Source organism: Salvelinus namaycush, chromosome 11 (genome assembly GCF_016432855.1).
Source record: "Salvelinus namaycush isolate Seneca chromosome 11, SaNama_1.0, whole genome shotgun sequence".
In the NCBI taxonomy this organism is placed as follows: Eukaryota; Metazoa; Chordata; class Actinopteri; order Salmoniformes; family Salmonidae; genus Salvelinus; species Salvelinus namaycush.
In genome coordinates, this window is record NC_052317.1 from 38,562,911 (window position 1) to 38,580,171 (window position 17,261).

Consider the following 17,261-nt stretch of genomic DNA (forward strand, 5'->3'; position numbering starts at 1 on the left):
ACTGACTTGCCTAGTTAAATAAAATAAAAATTAGGCGAATAGGCCTGGCATTAAAATGGTGTATGCACCTTAAACGTGGGCAGTCTGATAGTCTTGAGCATGTAGAGACAGAAGGCTATGCCCAGGGCGTCTTGTAACACCCACGCCCACCTAGGAGAGAACACAGCAGATGGCAGGAACAACAGTTAGCCAGCACAAACAAAATGCCTCAAGTAGCAATGCAAATATCACAGTACAGCTATATGGACACTCAGTCACTATGGTACTTTTTAATGGTGAGTTTACAAACGTAGATTTGAAATTTGTATCTCATTATGGTGAAATAAGTATAGCCAGTTATAACTGTAATGGCTTAGCAGATAATAAGAAAAGACGATCAGTATTTACCTGGCTAAAAGAGAAGGAATATAATATCTATTGTTTACAGGAAACTCAATCAACCATTTTAGATGCAGTTGCGTGGAAAACGGACGGACGGGCGGGGGTGAAATATACTTCTCCCACGGGCAAAGAAATTCAAAAGAGGTGATGATATTAATTAACAGTCATTTTGATATGAATGTGCAAATTGTCCAAACAGATCCTCAAGTTAGATGGATGATTTTAAATATGTTATTGGACAATAAACAGATATGGCTCATTAACCTATACAGTCCAAATAATGATGATTCACGCTTCTTTGAAAATATATATATATATTCTGTTAAAGGTCCCCAAAGCACACACATCCCTGAGTCGCTTGTCTTTTCAGTTTGCTGCAGCTAGCGACTGGAACGAGATGCAGCAAACACAACTTTTCATTCAAAGACTCCATCATGGACACGCTTACTGACAGTTGTGGCTGTTTCCTGTGTATTGTTGTCCTCTACCTTCTTGACCTTTGTGCTGTTGTCTGTGCCCAATAATGTTTGTACCATGTTTTATGCTGCTACCATGTTGTGTTGCTACCATGTTGTTGTCATGTGGTTTTGCTACCATGCTGTGTTGTCATGTGTTGCTGCTTTGCTATGTTGTTGTCTTTATGTAGTGTTGTCTCTCTTGTCATGATGTGTGTTTTGTCCTATATTTATATTTTATTGTTTTTTAAATTTATTTTTAATCCCCTGTCCCCGCAGGAGGCCTTTTGCCTTTTGGTAGGCCATCATTGTAAATAAGAATTTGTTCTTAACTGACTTGCCTAGTTAAACGAAAGGTTAAATAAAATTAAAATGTAATATCTCTATGGACTGTAAAGGAAATCACACTACAACCTATCAACCTCATGCACTTAAGGAAATCACGAATGTCATGGATATATTAGAACTAGTGGATATATGGAGGCTTAAATACCCTGACCTAGTGAGATATACAGTGGGGCAAAAAAGTATTTAGTCAGCCACCAATTGTGCAAGTTCTCCCACTTAAAAAGATGAGAGAGGCCTGTAATTTTCATCATAGGTACACTTCAACTATGACAGACAAAATGAGAAAGAAAAAATCCAGAAAATCACATTGTAGGATTTTTAATGAATTTATTTGCAAATTATGGTGGAAAATAAGTATTTGGTCAATAACAAAAGTTTATCTCAATACTTTGTTATATACCCTTTGTTGGCAAAGACAGAGGTCAAACGTTTTCTGTGGCTGACTAAATACTTTTTTGCCCCACTGTATATGCCTTAAACAACGTAATATGGTGTCGCCTATTGACCAGGAAGAGGTGGTCTCCACTGATATATGCCTTAAACAATGTAATATGGTGTCTCCTATTGACCAGGAAGAGGTGGTCTTCACTGATATATCCCTTAATGTAATATGGTGTCTCCTATTGACCAGGAAGAGGTGGTCTTCACTGATATATCTCTCAAACAATGTAAACTACACTTTGGTCCTATTACTCCTCACACAATTTTTATTTGGCGCAACATTTCAAAACTGTGTAACTGGGAATCAAAACAGCATAACCAACCTCCCAATATTTCACAATAATGCCTTGCCATGTGGAGGGAGAACTTTTGCATCCCCACAATGATCTAAATGTGGAATCTGTACCCTTGCCGATATCATGGACAGTAATGATTTGAGAACATCTCAAGATTTGAAAGATGCCTGGTAATGTGTATGTAAGTCCTTTTTTCTATATTTACAACTTAGGTCAGCTATGGAGTCCCTTGGGAAACCCAACTACCGAACCATCCAATGATGGGATTTAAAAATAAATTATCTGGGCTCCCGAAAGGACTATAATATATATATATATTTACAACGCTTTTGGAAAGCTGATATTCTGAGCAAGCCATTCTAAAAGTACGGTCAACAGATCTAATTTAATCTGAACAACCCTTTAACTGGAACAGAATATGGAAAAATATCACCTTGGCATCCCGTAATACGAACCATCAACTTATACAGTTTAAGTTTGTTCACAGACTGTATTTAACACCAAGGAGAAGTCTTACAATGAAATTGTCCCCAACTCCCAACTGTTTATTGTCTCCTCTAAATCAGTACTGTACATGGCGGAGGCTCAATCAAGCTAGTCGTCTTGACTACTTTCTTATGTCATTCTCTCTGGCACCAAAAGTTTTTAAAAAATATATAAAAAAATGTTGATATGGGACAGAATGTGGTCAGACCATCAAATAATTGGTGTATACAGTGCATTCTGAAAGTATTCAGACCCCTTGACTTTTTCCACATTTTGTTACGTTGCAGCCTTATTCTAAAATGGATTTAAAAAAACTGAAATATTACATTTTCATTAGTATTCAGACCCTTTAATCAGTATTTTGTTGAAGCACCTTTTGCAGCGATTACAGCCTCGAGTCTTCTTGGGTACAAGCTTGGCACACCTGTATTTAGGGAGTTTCTTACATTCATCTCAGCAGATCCTCTCAAGCTCTGTCAGGTTGAATGAGGGGAGTTGCTGCATAGCTATTTTCAGGTCTCTCCAGAGATGTTAAATTTGGTTCAAGTCCGGCTGGGCCACTCAAGGACATTCAGAGACTTGTCCCGAAGCCACTCCTGCGTTGTCTTGGCTGTGTGCTTAGGGTCGTTGTCCTGTTGGAAGGTGAACCTTCGCCCCAGTCTGAGGTCCTGAGCGCTCTGGAGCAGGTTTTCATCAAGGATCTCTGTACTTTGCTCCGTTCATCTTTCCCTCGATCCTGACAAGTCTCCCAGTCCCAGCCGCTGAAAAACATCCCCAAAGCATGATGCTGCCAGCACCATGCTTCACAGTAGGGATGGTGCCAGGTTTCCTCCAGGTATGACACTTGGCATTCAGGTCAAAGAGTTTAATCTTGGTTTCTTCAAACCAGAGAATCTTGTTTCTCATGGTCTGAAAGTCCTTTAGGCAAACTCCATGCGGGCTGTTATATGCCTTTTGCTGAGGAGTGGCTTCCGTCTCGCCACTCTACCATAAAGGCCTGATTGGTGGAGTGCTGCAGAGATGGTTGTCCATCTGGAAGGTTCTCCAATCTCCACAGAGGAACTCAATTTCTCAGTTTGTCCGGGCGGCCAGCTCTAGGAAGTCTTGGTGCTTCCAGACTTCTTCCATTTAAGAATGATGGAGGCCACTGTTCTTGGGGACCCTCAAATGGTACCCTTCCCAAGATCTGTGCCTCAAAACAATCCGGTCTCTGAGCTTCAAGGACAATTATTTTTTAATCTTCAATATAGAAATGCTACCAAAAATAATTTACTGAAACTTGTTACAAATGACGGAGTCACCCATGATTCACCAAATTACATTCTGAAAGAGGAAGTGAAGGACTTTAAGCATATGTTTTTGTTTCAGTATCCTCCATCTCCACTAACCGAAGCAGTATGTGGATTTGTTTTATATTAATAATGTAAAATCAACAGCTGTAGAGAAAGACTCATGTGAAGTCCTAGAAGGCCAACAGCCTAGAAGGCCAAACTTTCCACCTTCTCCACTGCTGTACCTTCGATGTGGATAGGGGGTGCTCCCTCTACTGTTTCCTGAAGTCCACGATCATCTCCTTTGTTTTGTTGACATTGAGTGAGAGGTTGTTTTCCTGACACCACACTCCAAGGGCCCTCACCTCCTCCCAGTAGGCGGTCTCGTCGTTGTTGGTAATCAAGCCTGCCATTGTAGTGTCGTCTGTAAACTTGATGATTGAGTTTGAGGTGTGCATGGCCACGCAGTCATGGGTGAACAGGGAGTACAGGAGGGGGCTGAGCACGAACCCTTGTGGGGCCCCAGTGTTGAGTGTCAGTGAAGTGGAGATGTTGTTTCCCACCTTTACCACCTGGGGGCGACCCATCAGAAAGTCCAGGACCCAATTGGGCAGGGTTGAGACCCAGGGCCTCCAGCTTGATGATGAGCTTGGAGGGTACTATGGTGTTGAATGCTGAGCTGTAGTCAATGAACAGCATTCTTACATAGGTAAAATAAAGAAAAACCCTTGAATGAGTAGGTGTGTCCAAACCTTTGACTGGTACTATATACCAAACCTTTTTTTTATATACTCAGAGGACCATTATTAGCATGTTTTAACCACTCCTATATAAATGGTAGATTATCAGACACTCAACAAGAAGGTCTGATTTCATTATTACTGAAACAGGATCCAAGTGGTAAATATAAAGATCCAGTCCATTTAAAAAATTGGAGGCCTCTTACACTTCAGTGTTGTGATGCAAAAATTCTAGCAAAATGCATAGCGCATATAATTAAAAGGTATTGTCGGATATTATGATAAGTTTACTATATTACATATTGGATCATAAAAAAATACAACTTTTACATTACCGTGTAGTTTACCAATAAAATGGTCTGACGGTGATGTGGACATACATATCCCGAAAGAAAGAAATGATCTCACTCCAATAAATTTGTATAGAAAGTTAGCAAAAATAGATAAGATCTTGCTTCCTTGGAAAGGAAGAGACCTGTCTATTTTTGGAGAAATCCCCCTGATTAACTCTTCAGTCATATATCAGTTTAATGTTGTTGCTCATTAGTTTACTCCCGTTAGGGGAGGGGTGGTAGGGTTAGTTGAAAATGTTTTAAAATGTTTAAATAGTTTTAAAAGAAATGTATGTATATATATATACACACATAAAAAATGTATATGGGGGATTGAAAATGACGCAGACAATTACATTGATGGAGGCTACAATCTATCTGCAATATTAAAGCTGATCTACCACCAAAAAAATAAAACGCCTCAGGAAGACTATGTTAGCTACAGAGCTGAAACCTGATGCCTAAGCATTCATTAGATCTGGGAGCTAAAGGCTCAAGCCAGTCTTCAGGTCTCAGGCAACATTACTCATCCCTCTAGCGTAGACAACCAGTAAGATGGTTGTAAGATTCCAGGAATCAGGAAGGAATAAGCAGGAAATCCGGAAATCCTCTAACCGGGATTTATGGAAAACCTGGGAATTTTGTAGAAGTTACTTTCCAAATATTCCGGAATTTTTGGAATTCTAATACTCACTGGTCTTCGTTGCGGAACACGCCCCAGGTGACGCTGACTCCGATGCAGAAGGCTGACAGCAGCAGCATGCGGACCTGAGGCCTCTTGTGGCAGTAAGGCAAGTTGTTCTCTGGGATCCTGCATACACACACACCAGGAAGAAGTTGAAAAAAATACTACAATAGATGGAGAAGAGTCAACTATTTGCATTGATTCAATTTCTGTTTTATTTTTTGGGGGTTGATTGTGTAATCCTCTTGTGATTTGTGTTGTTGTTAGGTTGATGGTGGACTATTTCCTGGTGATTATGAACAGTTTCTTTTTAGGTTGATTGTGGACTACTTCCTGGTGATTATGAACAGATCTTTGTTAGCTTGATTGTGGACTACTTCCTGGTGATTATGAACAGATATTTGTTAGGTAGATGGTAAGTCTCTCACCTGCACTTCCCGAAGGGGAGTCTCCTAACAAAGGGCCAGAGACAGCTGTACAGGCCAACAGACGAGGCCAGGCAGAATATCCCAATGATCATATAAACTACACAGACAGAGAGGATAGAATACCACAATGATCATAGACACTACACAGACAGAGAGGATAGAATACAACAATGATCATAGACACTACACAGACAGAGATAAGTGAATGTAGACCAGTGAGAAAGTCAGAGAGACCGGTAAAGGCGGAGAGACCGGTAAAGGCGGAGAGACCGGTAAAGGCGGAGAGACAGATAAAGGCGGAGAGACAGGTAAAGGCGGAGAGACAGGTAAAGAGTGAGAAGCCAATAGGTAGCTACAGATAGAAAATGCAGAGAAAGGTAAAGAGACAGGTAGAGATGGGTACAGGTGTATATACAGGTGGTCATAGACTAGATTAAGAGACAGGTATAGACAGGCAGAGCTGGGTACAGGTGTATATACAGGTGGTCATAGACTAGATTAAGAGACAGGTATAGACAGGTAGAGATGGATACAGATGTATATACAGGTGGTCATAGACTAGATTAAGAGACAGGAATAGACAGGTAGAGACAGGTATAGACAGGTAGAGACAGGTATAGACAGGTGGAGATGGGTACAGGTGTATATACAGGTGGTCATTGACTAGATTAAGAGACAGGTATAGATGGGTACAGGTGTATATACACAGGTGGTCATAGACTAGATTAAGAGACAGGTAGAGACGGGTATAGACAGGTAGAGACGGGTATAGACAGGTAGAGACGGGTATAGACAGGTAGAGACAGGTATAGACAGGTAGAGACAGGTAGAGACGGGTTTAGACAGGTAGAGACAGGTATAGACAGGTATAGACAGGTAGAGACAGGTAGAGACAGGTATATATCCAGGTCGTACCCAGTTGGTCGTAAAAGAAGTAGAGCAGCACCAGCATGGAGCAGCACATGACAACGAACACAGAGATCATGATGGGCGTCACGTCCACAGTCTCCTCGTCCTGCTTCTCCACGCTGTCATCACGCTTGTGCTTCAGGTAACGCCTGCAGACAGAGGGACACCACAGGGACACGTGAGGGAGGAGGGACGCCCCTGGAGGTCCGTGGGGCGACGCACAATTGGCATAGCGTCGTCCGGGTTAGGGAGGGTTTGGCCGGTAGGGATATCCTTGTCTCAGTATGTAAAATGTAATAAAAATGTATGCACTCTACTGTAAGTCGCTCTGGATAAGAGCGTCTGCTAAATGACTAAAATGTAAATGTAAAATGAGACTATCGTCAGTAACAGACCCCTCTCCATCCTGAGGCAACTGGTCTTCACCCTAAAGCTAGAGCCCCCTCCAGGTAGAAGATCTAAGATCAGCTGTAATACCCTCCCCAAATCCGGGAGAGGCTTTAACTGTAGGATGAAGACAAGTTGCTTCAGGATGAAGAGGGGTCTGTTACAGACAGTGGGAGGGTAAAAAGGGGGGGGGGGGGGGGGGGTGATGCACGGACCGGTTTGGATTTTTTAAATTTACCTTGTATAACAGTATTTAAATGTTTGGTTTGTTAAATGTGTTACGCTTCTCCGCTGTGTTTAATAATGTCAGTTTTTATGGTTTACTCCATTCGCTATGTGTCGTCGCTCTCCCTCTCCCTTCCACATGTAACAGTATAACTTTAAACCGTCCCCTCGCCCCGACACGGGCGCGAACCAGGGACCCTCTGCACACATCAACAACAGTCACCCACGAAGCGTCGTTACCCATCGCTCCACAAAAGCCGCGGCCCTTGCAGAGCAAGGGGAAACCCTACTTCAGGTCTCAGAGCAAGTGACGTAACCGATTGAAATGCTATTAGCGCTTCCCCGCTAACTAGCTAGCCATTTCACATCCGTTACACACACACACCAACCCCCCCCCCCATCACTCAAAGAGAGCAGTCCTTTATACCTCAGTAGCTAGGTTTCCATCCAATTGGCGACAGATTTTGTGGCGAATATTCTAATATCTGCATATTTTCCCACCGGTGGCGTGTTTCCACCAAACAGACTTGTCGTGGATAAAAATCAGTGTGTGATGACGTAGTGCAGTTAGTCTCAAACTGTGGGGCGCGAGGGGTTGGCAGGCGGGGCGCGGGGGCTGATGAGGCACTACCCAATTTACTCTTGAAAGTTGTAATAGTGGACGGCACAAGCTGCCATTTCTAAATTGGGTAGTGCATCATCAGTTCTTCTTGTCATGTCAGTCATTGTAGACCTTAGAGAGATATTTATAACTTGTCAGAAAGGTCCAGAACAACTAGCCCATGTCAGCTAACGTTTTTTAGACCATAGATATTGTTGTAATTTCTTTGTCACTCAAATATCCCATTAATACATATTAGACATGGCAAAATGTTTAGAATTGCTGGAAATAAGCTTTAAAACCTGCAAAATGTTCTCTCCACCAACAATAGGGGTGTGAACAGTTTGAGTCATGAACAGTGCTTGTGCCCATAGAAATAGACATGGCACGCATGCTGGAAGGAGGGCCTGAGTGAAAAGGTTTGGGAACCCCTGACGTCATGCACACAAAATGTACTTTTTCACTTAACTTTTCAAGTACCGAATAAAAAATCTATAGTTCAATGTGTTTACATCACATTTTCAACTCTACAGATAGTTTTGTCACAAAAAGAGTTAAATAGTAAATGTGTCTACTCTGGTCTGGACACTTGCTCTCGAGCCAAACGCTCAAAGATACAATGCGGGTAGGCTAGTATATATAATGAGACTTTTATGGATTAGAGAAATCATATTTTTATTTGTCAAACGGCAGTCGATCATCGATCATCATATCACTCAGACCCTTTATATTTATTGGAAAGGAGCGTCAAAATCACTGTGCACTTTCATCACCTTGTAAAATCATAATAAATGATTTAATCTGTAGCCTAATAAACTGCATGGTTTCCAAAGTCGTAGTGGAAGGACCACACACCATATCATCGCGTGACTAAATGTATTTTGATATGATGGTTATTATATCAATATTTGCGCATCAAGGCGTTTCCACCGCCATTTCTCACATAATTCATTTTACAGACACAAAAAGATCCCACCACGTCGTACAAACAAATGATCTGTCGGCATTTATTAAATTGTGCCGAAACTTCCTGTTTTCAATACAGCTGTCGTGATTTTTATTTTATTTATACAGTATGACTTTACAGGCTTAAAATCTGTGGATGGAAACGTGGTTAGTGGCTATCAAAAGTAACAACAACTACTTGCAGTGACAGTCTGCATGTTGGTCACACCGATGCTGCTTTCCACTTTCCATCTTAATATAAATCCACAAGTGTTCTATAATTACACTATTAGTGTGTGTATCTTACTGTGAATTTATCTTTTCTTAGCAAGTTGTGGCTAAAATAAATTGTGTTAGCTAATGCTAATCGCTAGTTAGCTGGCTAGCTAAATGTACTTATTCAGAGCAAACGTATCTAGCTAGCTAATACAGCTTGATACCAGTGCTGTTGTCGGCCTAGATCAGCATGTTGTTTGTGCAATGGTACGGTATATTCTAAATCAGAGAGGAATAGGCGAAGCATGAATATTTTCACTCCATCAAAGCTACAGTAAGAGAACACATTTAATGTAACATGATTTAGGGTCCACTGGGAAACACTGACCAACACTTTGATACCTACAGTGCCACAACAACCCCTCCTTTGCTTTTTCATTCGTCGTCATGTCAAACATTGTTTTATACTGTTCAATGAAACTTTGAATACAATCAGAATGGACAAAGCCCCCATTGAAATCACTTATAATGTATGTGTTGCCACCATAGGGTCATGAGCTACTCATAAAGCATATTTAGAACTTTTATTATTCAAAAACCTCAAATACCATAAATAATATTGTGATATGTTTTGGCCATATCGCCCAGCCCTTACCGAACTGACCTCTGCTCAGTATCTAGACTAGAGGCAACTTCACTCTAGCCCCGCTCTCTCTACCCTGCCCAAAGCACTCTCTTTTCCCCAGAGATGATAACCCTTGATAATTAAACCCACGGTCTAAAATAAGCCACTACTATGTGGCCTTGTAAGACTCCCCCTCCCACACTAGCTCTCATTGTAGTCTCAGACCACGCTGCTATCCACAAAGGTCTGTTGGAGTGGCCTATGGTTGTCTAGCTGTCTAAGCCGTTGCCTCCGGATCACATATACCACTGCAGCGTGGATTCGAATCTGGCCCCTGACAATTTAGCAAACTCTCTCTATCTTTTGTGTCTACCTCTGTCCTACCAAAAAAACTAAAAGTCAGGTGTCCTTTCGTGAGGGACCACTTTTTATTGTCTGTCAGACTTCTTGATGTACAGGTACTCCCACCATTACCGCTACAACTACCAGACTTCTTGATGTCCTTGCTGCTACTACTATCACCACCACTACTATCACCACCACCACCACCACTACTATCACCACCACTACTACTACTACTACTACTTTCACCACCACTACTACTACTATCACAACCACCACTACTACCACTACTATCCCCACCACTACTACTACTATCACCACCACCACTACTACTACTATCACCACTACTACTACTACCATCACCACTACTACTACTACCATCACCACTACTACTACTACCATCACCACCACCACTACTACTATCACCACCACTACTACTACTACTACTATCACAACCACTACTACTACTACTACTACTATCACCACCACTACTACTACCATCACCACTACTACTATCACAACCACCACTACTACTATCACAACCACCACTACTACTATCACCACCACCACTACTACTACTATCACCACCACTACTACTACTACTATCACTACTACTACTACTATCACCACCACTACTACTACCATCACCACCACCACTACTACTATCACAACCACAACTACTACTATCACCACCACTACTACTACTCCTTTCACCACCACTACTACTACTACTCCTTTCACCACCACCACTACTACTACTACTATCACAACCACCACTACTACTACTACTATCACCACCACTACTACTACCATCACCACCACTACTACTACTATCACAACCACCACTACTACTACTACTATCACCACCACTACTACTATCACAACCACCACTACTACTACTACCATCACCACCACCACTACTACTATCACCACCACTACTACTACTACTACTATCACAACCACTACTACTACTACTACTACTATCACCACCACTACTACTACCATCACCACTACTACTATCACAACCACCACTACTACTATCACCACCACTACTACTACTCCTTTCACCACCACTACTACTACTACTCCTTTCACCACCACCACTACTACTATCACAACCACCACTACTACTACTATCACCACCACTACTACTACTCCTTTCACCACCACTACTACTACTACTCCTTTCACCACCACCACTACTACTATCACAACCACCACTACTACTATCACCACCACTACTACTATCACCACCACTACTACTACTACTATCACTACTACTACTACTGTGACGACCCTCCCACTCTGTCTACCGTTTTCTCTCTCTTTGCTCTTGTTTCCTTGTTAGGATGCCGGTGGGCGGAGTTGGGAGGGTCGTCAGCTACATGGGAAACACCTGGGCCCACTCTCCCAGGATAAATACACCACTTCCCCATTCATGGAGGAGACTCTCTCCATGTAGACACCTTGATAGATTCGGTTATGTTTCATGGTGCTTTTTGGTTGTTTGTTTTAGCATCTTTCAACACCCTGCATTATCACATTCATGCATGCAAAACATTCACTTACACTACTGATTACTGATTACACACCCCATTGTATATTATACCTAGTTTCGTTATTTAATAAATATATTTTGTTACTCCTTTTCTCCACGTTGTCTCCCTTTTGTTACGGGCTTTGAGCCGGTTCGTGACACTACTACTACTATCACCACCACTACTACTACCATCACCACCACCACTACTACTATCACAACCACAACTACTACTATCACCACCACTACTCCTTTCACCACCACTACTACTACTACTCCTTTCACCACCACCACTACTACTACTACTATCACAACCACCACTACTACTACTACTATCACCACCACTACTACTACCATCACCACCACTACTACTACTATCACAACCACCACTACTACTACTACTATCACCACCACTACTACCATCACCACTACTACTATCACCACCACTACTACTACTATCACCACCACTACTACTACTACTATCACAACCACTACTACTACTACTATCACCACCACTACTACTACCATCACCACCACCACTACTACTATCACAACCACCACTACTACTATCACCACCACTACTACTACTCCTTTCACCACCACTACTACTACTACTCCTTTCACCACCACCACTACTACTATCACAACCACCACTACTACTACTACCATCACCACCACTACTACTACTACCATCACAACCACCACTACTACTACTACTACTACTATCACCACCACCACTACCACCACTACTACTATCACCACTACTACTACCACCATCACCACTACTACTACCACTACTATCACCATCACCACCACTACTATCACCACCACTACTACTACCACTACTATCACCACCACTACTATCACCACCACTACTACTACTACCACCACTACTATCACCACCACTACCACTACTATCACCACCACTACCACTACTATCACCACCATCACCACCACCACTACTACTACTACTATAACCACCACTACTACTACCACCATCACCACTACTACTACCACTACTATCACCACCACTACTACTATCACCACCATCACCACCACCACTACTACTACTACTATCACCACCACTACTACTACTATCACCACCACCACTACTACTTACACCACTACTACTACTATCACCACCACCACTACTACTTACACCACCACTACTACTATCACCACCACCACTACTATCACCACCACCACTACTACTTACACCACCACTACTACTACTTACACCACCACTACTACTACCCCTACTATCACCACCACTACTACTATCACCACCACCACCACAACCACTACTACTATCACCACCACCACTACTACTACTACTACTACTATCACCACCACCACTACTACTACTACTACTATTACCACCACCACTACTACTACTACTACTATCACCACCACCACTACTACTACTACTATCACCACCACCACTACTACTACTATCACCACCATCACTTCTAGTACTACTATCACCACCACTACTACTATTATCACCACCACCACTACAACTACTATCACCACCACGACTACTAGTACTACTACTACTATCACCACCACCACTACTATCACCAAAACTACTACTACCACCACCACCACCACTAGTACTACTACTACCACCACCACTAGTACTACTACTACCACCACCACTACTACTACCACTAGTACTACCACCACTACTACTACCACCACCACCAGTACCACTAGTACTGCTACTACCACCTCCTCCACTACTACTATCACCACCACCACTACTATCACCACCACTACTACCACCACCACTACTACCACCACCACTACTACTACTACTACCACTAGTACTACCACCACTACTACTACTACTACTACCACCACCACCACCAGTACTACTAGTACTGCTACTACCACCTCCTCCACGACTACCTCCTCCACTACTACTATCACCACCACCACTACTACTATCACCACCACGACTACTAGTACTACTACTACTATCACCTCCACCACCACTATCACCAAAACTACTACTACCACCACCACTAGTACTACTACTACCACTAGTACTACCACCACCACTACTACCACCACCACCAGTACTACTAGTACTGCTACTACCACCACCACCACCACCTCCTCCACGACTACCTCCTCCACTACTACCACCTCCTCCACTACTACCACCACCACCACCACTACTACCACCACCACTACTACCACCACCAGTACTACTAGTACTACCACCACCACTACTACCACCACCACTACTACCACCACCAGTACTACTAGTACTACCACCACCACTACTACCACCACCACACTTACTTCTTGATGTCCTTGCTGCCGGCCCAGTACCCTCCGATGGCCACCGTCCCAACAGCCATGAGGAAGATGATGACCATGTTGTAGTCCAGGACGGGCTCCTTGGGCGCGTACATGGCCACCTCTCTGCCCTGCCCAAACATCTGCAGGGGACAGGAAACACAGCATTTGGGTAAATTGACTAATTCATTGATTTGTTGATCTTTGTTAGTAATGTTACAAACATCAAGTTTGTTTGAACAGGGTCTCGTTTCATGAGGGTGGCAGATATAAATGTCACAAATAGAGGTGCTGACATGATTCCTATAGCCTCAATACTTACGCTACACGTCAGAGAGGCATCTCTGTTCTATATAATATATCTCTATCTAATAAACACAGGGGGTGCGTTCTGGATAGAAGAGCTGACATGATTACTTAGTTTGTAATCAATAGTTATACTACACATCAGAGAGGCATCTCTGTTCTATATGATATAGTTCTGAATGTTCCACAGCGTATCGTGTGTCCTACTGAACAGTGTGGTTGTAACGGTTGCAAAATTCCAGTAACGTTTCCCAAACTCCCAGGTAGTCCAGAAATCCTCTTGGAAGATTCTGGAATTCCTGCTTATTCATTATTTTTTCCCGATAATCTTCTAACAGGGGATTTCAGGAAAAGCTGGGAATTTGGGGAAAGTTACCGGAATTTTATAAGATGTTGGTCTCTCCTCTGCTCTCACCTTCCTAATGTCCAACATGTCAGTGTAGCTAAGCAGTGCCACAGGGATGTCAATCTCCTCATACTGACTCTTGTTTCCTGCCGGTGGGGTCTGTGATAGGAAAAACAGAAATTAAAATAGGCAAACTCTGACTGTACAGAAAGTGTTTAGAAAATCTATATTCATACACTACAGCTGTAGGATCTTAATTTGATCACCCTGTTGCAGGATAACTTTCCTACAATGCAGGAAATGTAAAACATTTGAGGTTTAAAAACGCTTCTGAAGTTTCAGACTTGATTTTCCTTTATAAAACATTTATTAATCCCTACAATAATGTCCATAAATTATAATCCTCATAATAATTCACATTTCCTGTTGCTGCAGGATTATTTTCCTGTTGTAGCAAACTGGCTCAAATTAAGATCCTACACACGATGACCTACACTGTGTATACCAAACATTATGAACACCTTCCTATTATTGAGTTTTCCCTCAGAACCAGTGGAGGCTGCTGAGGGAAGGACGGCTCATAATAAATGGCTGGAACGGAGCAAATGGAATCAAACACATAGAAACCATGTGGATGGTGGACCATTCATGATACACACGGGAAACTGTTGCGCGTTAAAAACTCAGCAGTGTTGCCGTTCTTGACACAAACTGGTGCGCCTGGCAGCTACTACCATAGCACGTTCAAAGACACTTAAATATTTTGTCTTGCCCTCGGAATGGCACACATACATAATCCATGTCTCAATTGTCTCAAGGCTTAAAAATCCTTCTTTAACCTGTCTCCTCCCCTTCATCTAAGCTGGTTAAAGTGGATTTAACAAGTGACATCAATAAGGGATCATAGCTTTCACCTGGATTCACCTGGTCAGTCTATGTCATGGAAAGAGCAGGTGTCCTTAATGTTTTCTACACTCAGTGTATATAACCTGTTTACGACAGGTGTGTTCCAATGCTCTTACTCTGCTTCTTTCCTTCCGAGCCTTTTACAACAGCACTAGTGAAGATAAGAGGGAACAGGAGAGATGGCTAAAGTACATAGACAGGTCTGGGACCACCAGGCTAATATGATAGGACATAGGCTGGTAAGAGTCAAGTTGTCTTTGATATGAATTATATGGGTTGACTCTTTACCAGTCTGTCTTTGCTGACGATGAGCAGGCCTTTAGCTCCATTGAGCTGGGCCAGGCGGACCTTCTCGTAGAAGGTGCAGTTCCCCCGCATCACCATGGGGATACGATTGGGGAAGCCACCATCGGGGACGTCTGATGGGAAACACAGGACTGACGGTGTCAGGTCATAGATCTCCAGACGAGACTAGTGGAGGCATAAAGGAGGATTGGTTAATAATGGGTCCTCTCTGAATGTTTCATCGTGTGCACACAATACACATCAGCATTCTGATGAGCTTGTCACGGCAGCCGTATTTCAAGAGTATCGGCCAGAGAGCACACACACACACACACACACACACACACACACACACACACACACACACACACACACACACACACACACACACACACAAATACCTTTGTCAGACATCTCTCAAAAAGTGACAATGACAGCCGTTTACTCCACTTACTGCTTTGTTGAGGTCCCGAGGTAGACGAGCCCACTGGGAGTTGAAGAAGATGCAGTAATCCTTTCCTTTGGCCTGGCCCTTGTCACTGAAATGGGCCATCCCATATTCCCCCACAACCTGGAAAGAGAGAATGAACGTGTATAATAGATAAAGCCTAATTGCCTCGAAGAGGGGTGAGAGCAATAGACAGAGATGTAACAGTGGCCAGAATAACTTGAGATATTTAATAGACTGGCCAACTGACTCTATCAGACTGTGCAGTACTACATCTTTCCACCAGCTAGTCAGCTTTACACTGATGCACAAGCTTTAACTAGACATTCCCAAAACTGACAATACCAGGGAGCACGATATTCATCTTAAACCACATTGACACATCAAAAAGGATCAAAGCCATGTTACAAAAGGATGTACAGAGGATGTTACTTGCAGATGGGCCCTATAGCTACGACTATTCTCAGCGCCCTAATAGGTTGTGTTCTCCGCAAGCTAACAGTCATGTAGCATCCAGGCTAACTGTTAATTATCTCGACAACAAAATACAACAAGTACTGTTAAACGTTGGATCGGACACATGCGACTTGTTTTACAGATGAATGCCACATTATTTTTGGGTGAAAAGACATGCGACCATCTCACCTGTTTTAAGAGAAAATATGTCCAAACCAGGTTTAGCAAAGCCTTCATGATGCTTGCTTGTTGTCTCCCCATCAACCGCACTGCTCTGCTCTCCAGTGCGGTCACCATCTGTTTTCACAGCTCTCGCCCACATTCTACAGTGCATTTGCCATTGGTTTATTTTGAACCAGCACTGAAGTACACGCATTATGATTGGTTTACATGATGTCAATCAAACATATCAATAAATTCCAGAGGTTTTCTGTCAGCTTCTATAATTTAGTGGTCAGCATACTAGATAACATAATTAGGCGGGTGCTTACATTTGTCCTATTTCACTCATGTACATGTGTGAATTGGAAATATATATTTTTTGTATATCCCACTCC

The 17,261-nt window shown here is 42.6% G+C and overlaps 1 protein-coding gene across 2 annotated transcripts in view; it reads right to left on the reverse strand.

The window, feature by feature from the left end:
* The window catches only part of LOC120056148 (signal peptide peptidase-like 2B), a 30,618-nt gene extending 13,659 nt beyond the window's left edge, over window positions 1-16,959 (reverse strand). For both annotated transcript variants that reach the window (XR_005477757.1, XM_039004354.1), the window contains exons 1-9: window positions 16,894-16,959; window positions 16,255-16,371; window positions 15,804-15,986; window positions 14,679-14,768; window positions 13,961-14,100; window positions 6,779-6,921; window positions 5,864-5,960; window positions 5,445-5,561; window positions 69-150 (exon numbers count right to left, since the gene is read on the reverse strand). Coding sequence is in view for 1 of the 2 variants with exons in the window: in XM_039004354.1 (XP_038860282.1) it covers window positions 69-150; window positions 5,445-5,561; window positions 5,864-5,960; window positions 6,779-6,921; window positions 13,961-14,100; window positions 14,679-14,768; window positions 15,804-15,986; window positions 16,255-16,371; window positions 16,894-16,941 (1,017 nt within the window). In the remaining variant the exon portion in view is untranslated. The remainder of the gene's footprint in view (window positions 1-68; window positions 151-5,444; window positions 5,562-5,863; window positions 5,961-6,778; window positions 6,922-13,960; window positions 14,101-14,678; window positions 14,769-15,803; window positions 15,987-16,254; window positions 16,372-16,893) is intronic.
* Window positions 16,960-17,261: the final 302 nt, after the last annotated feature.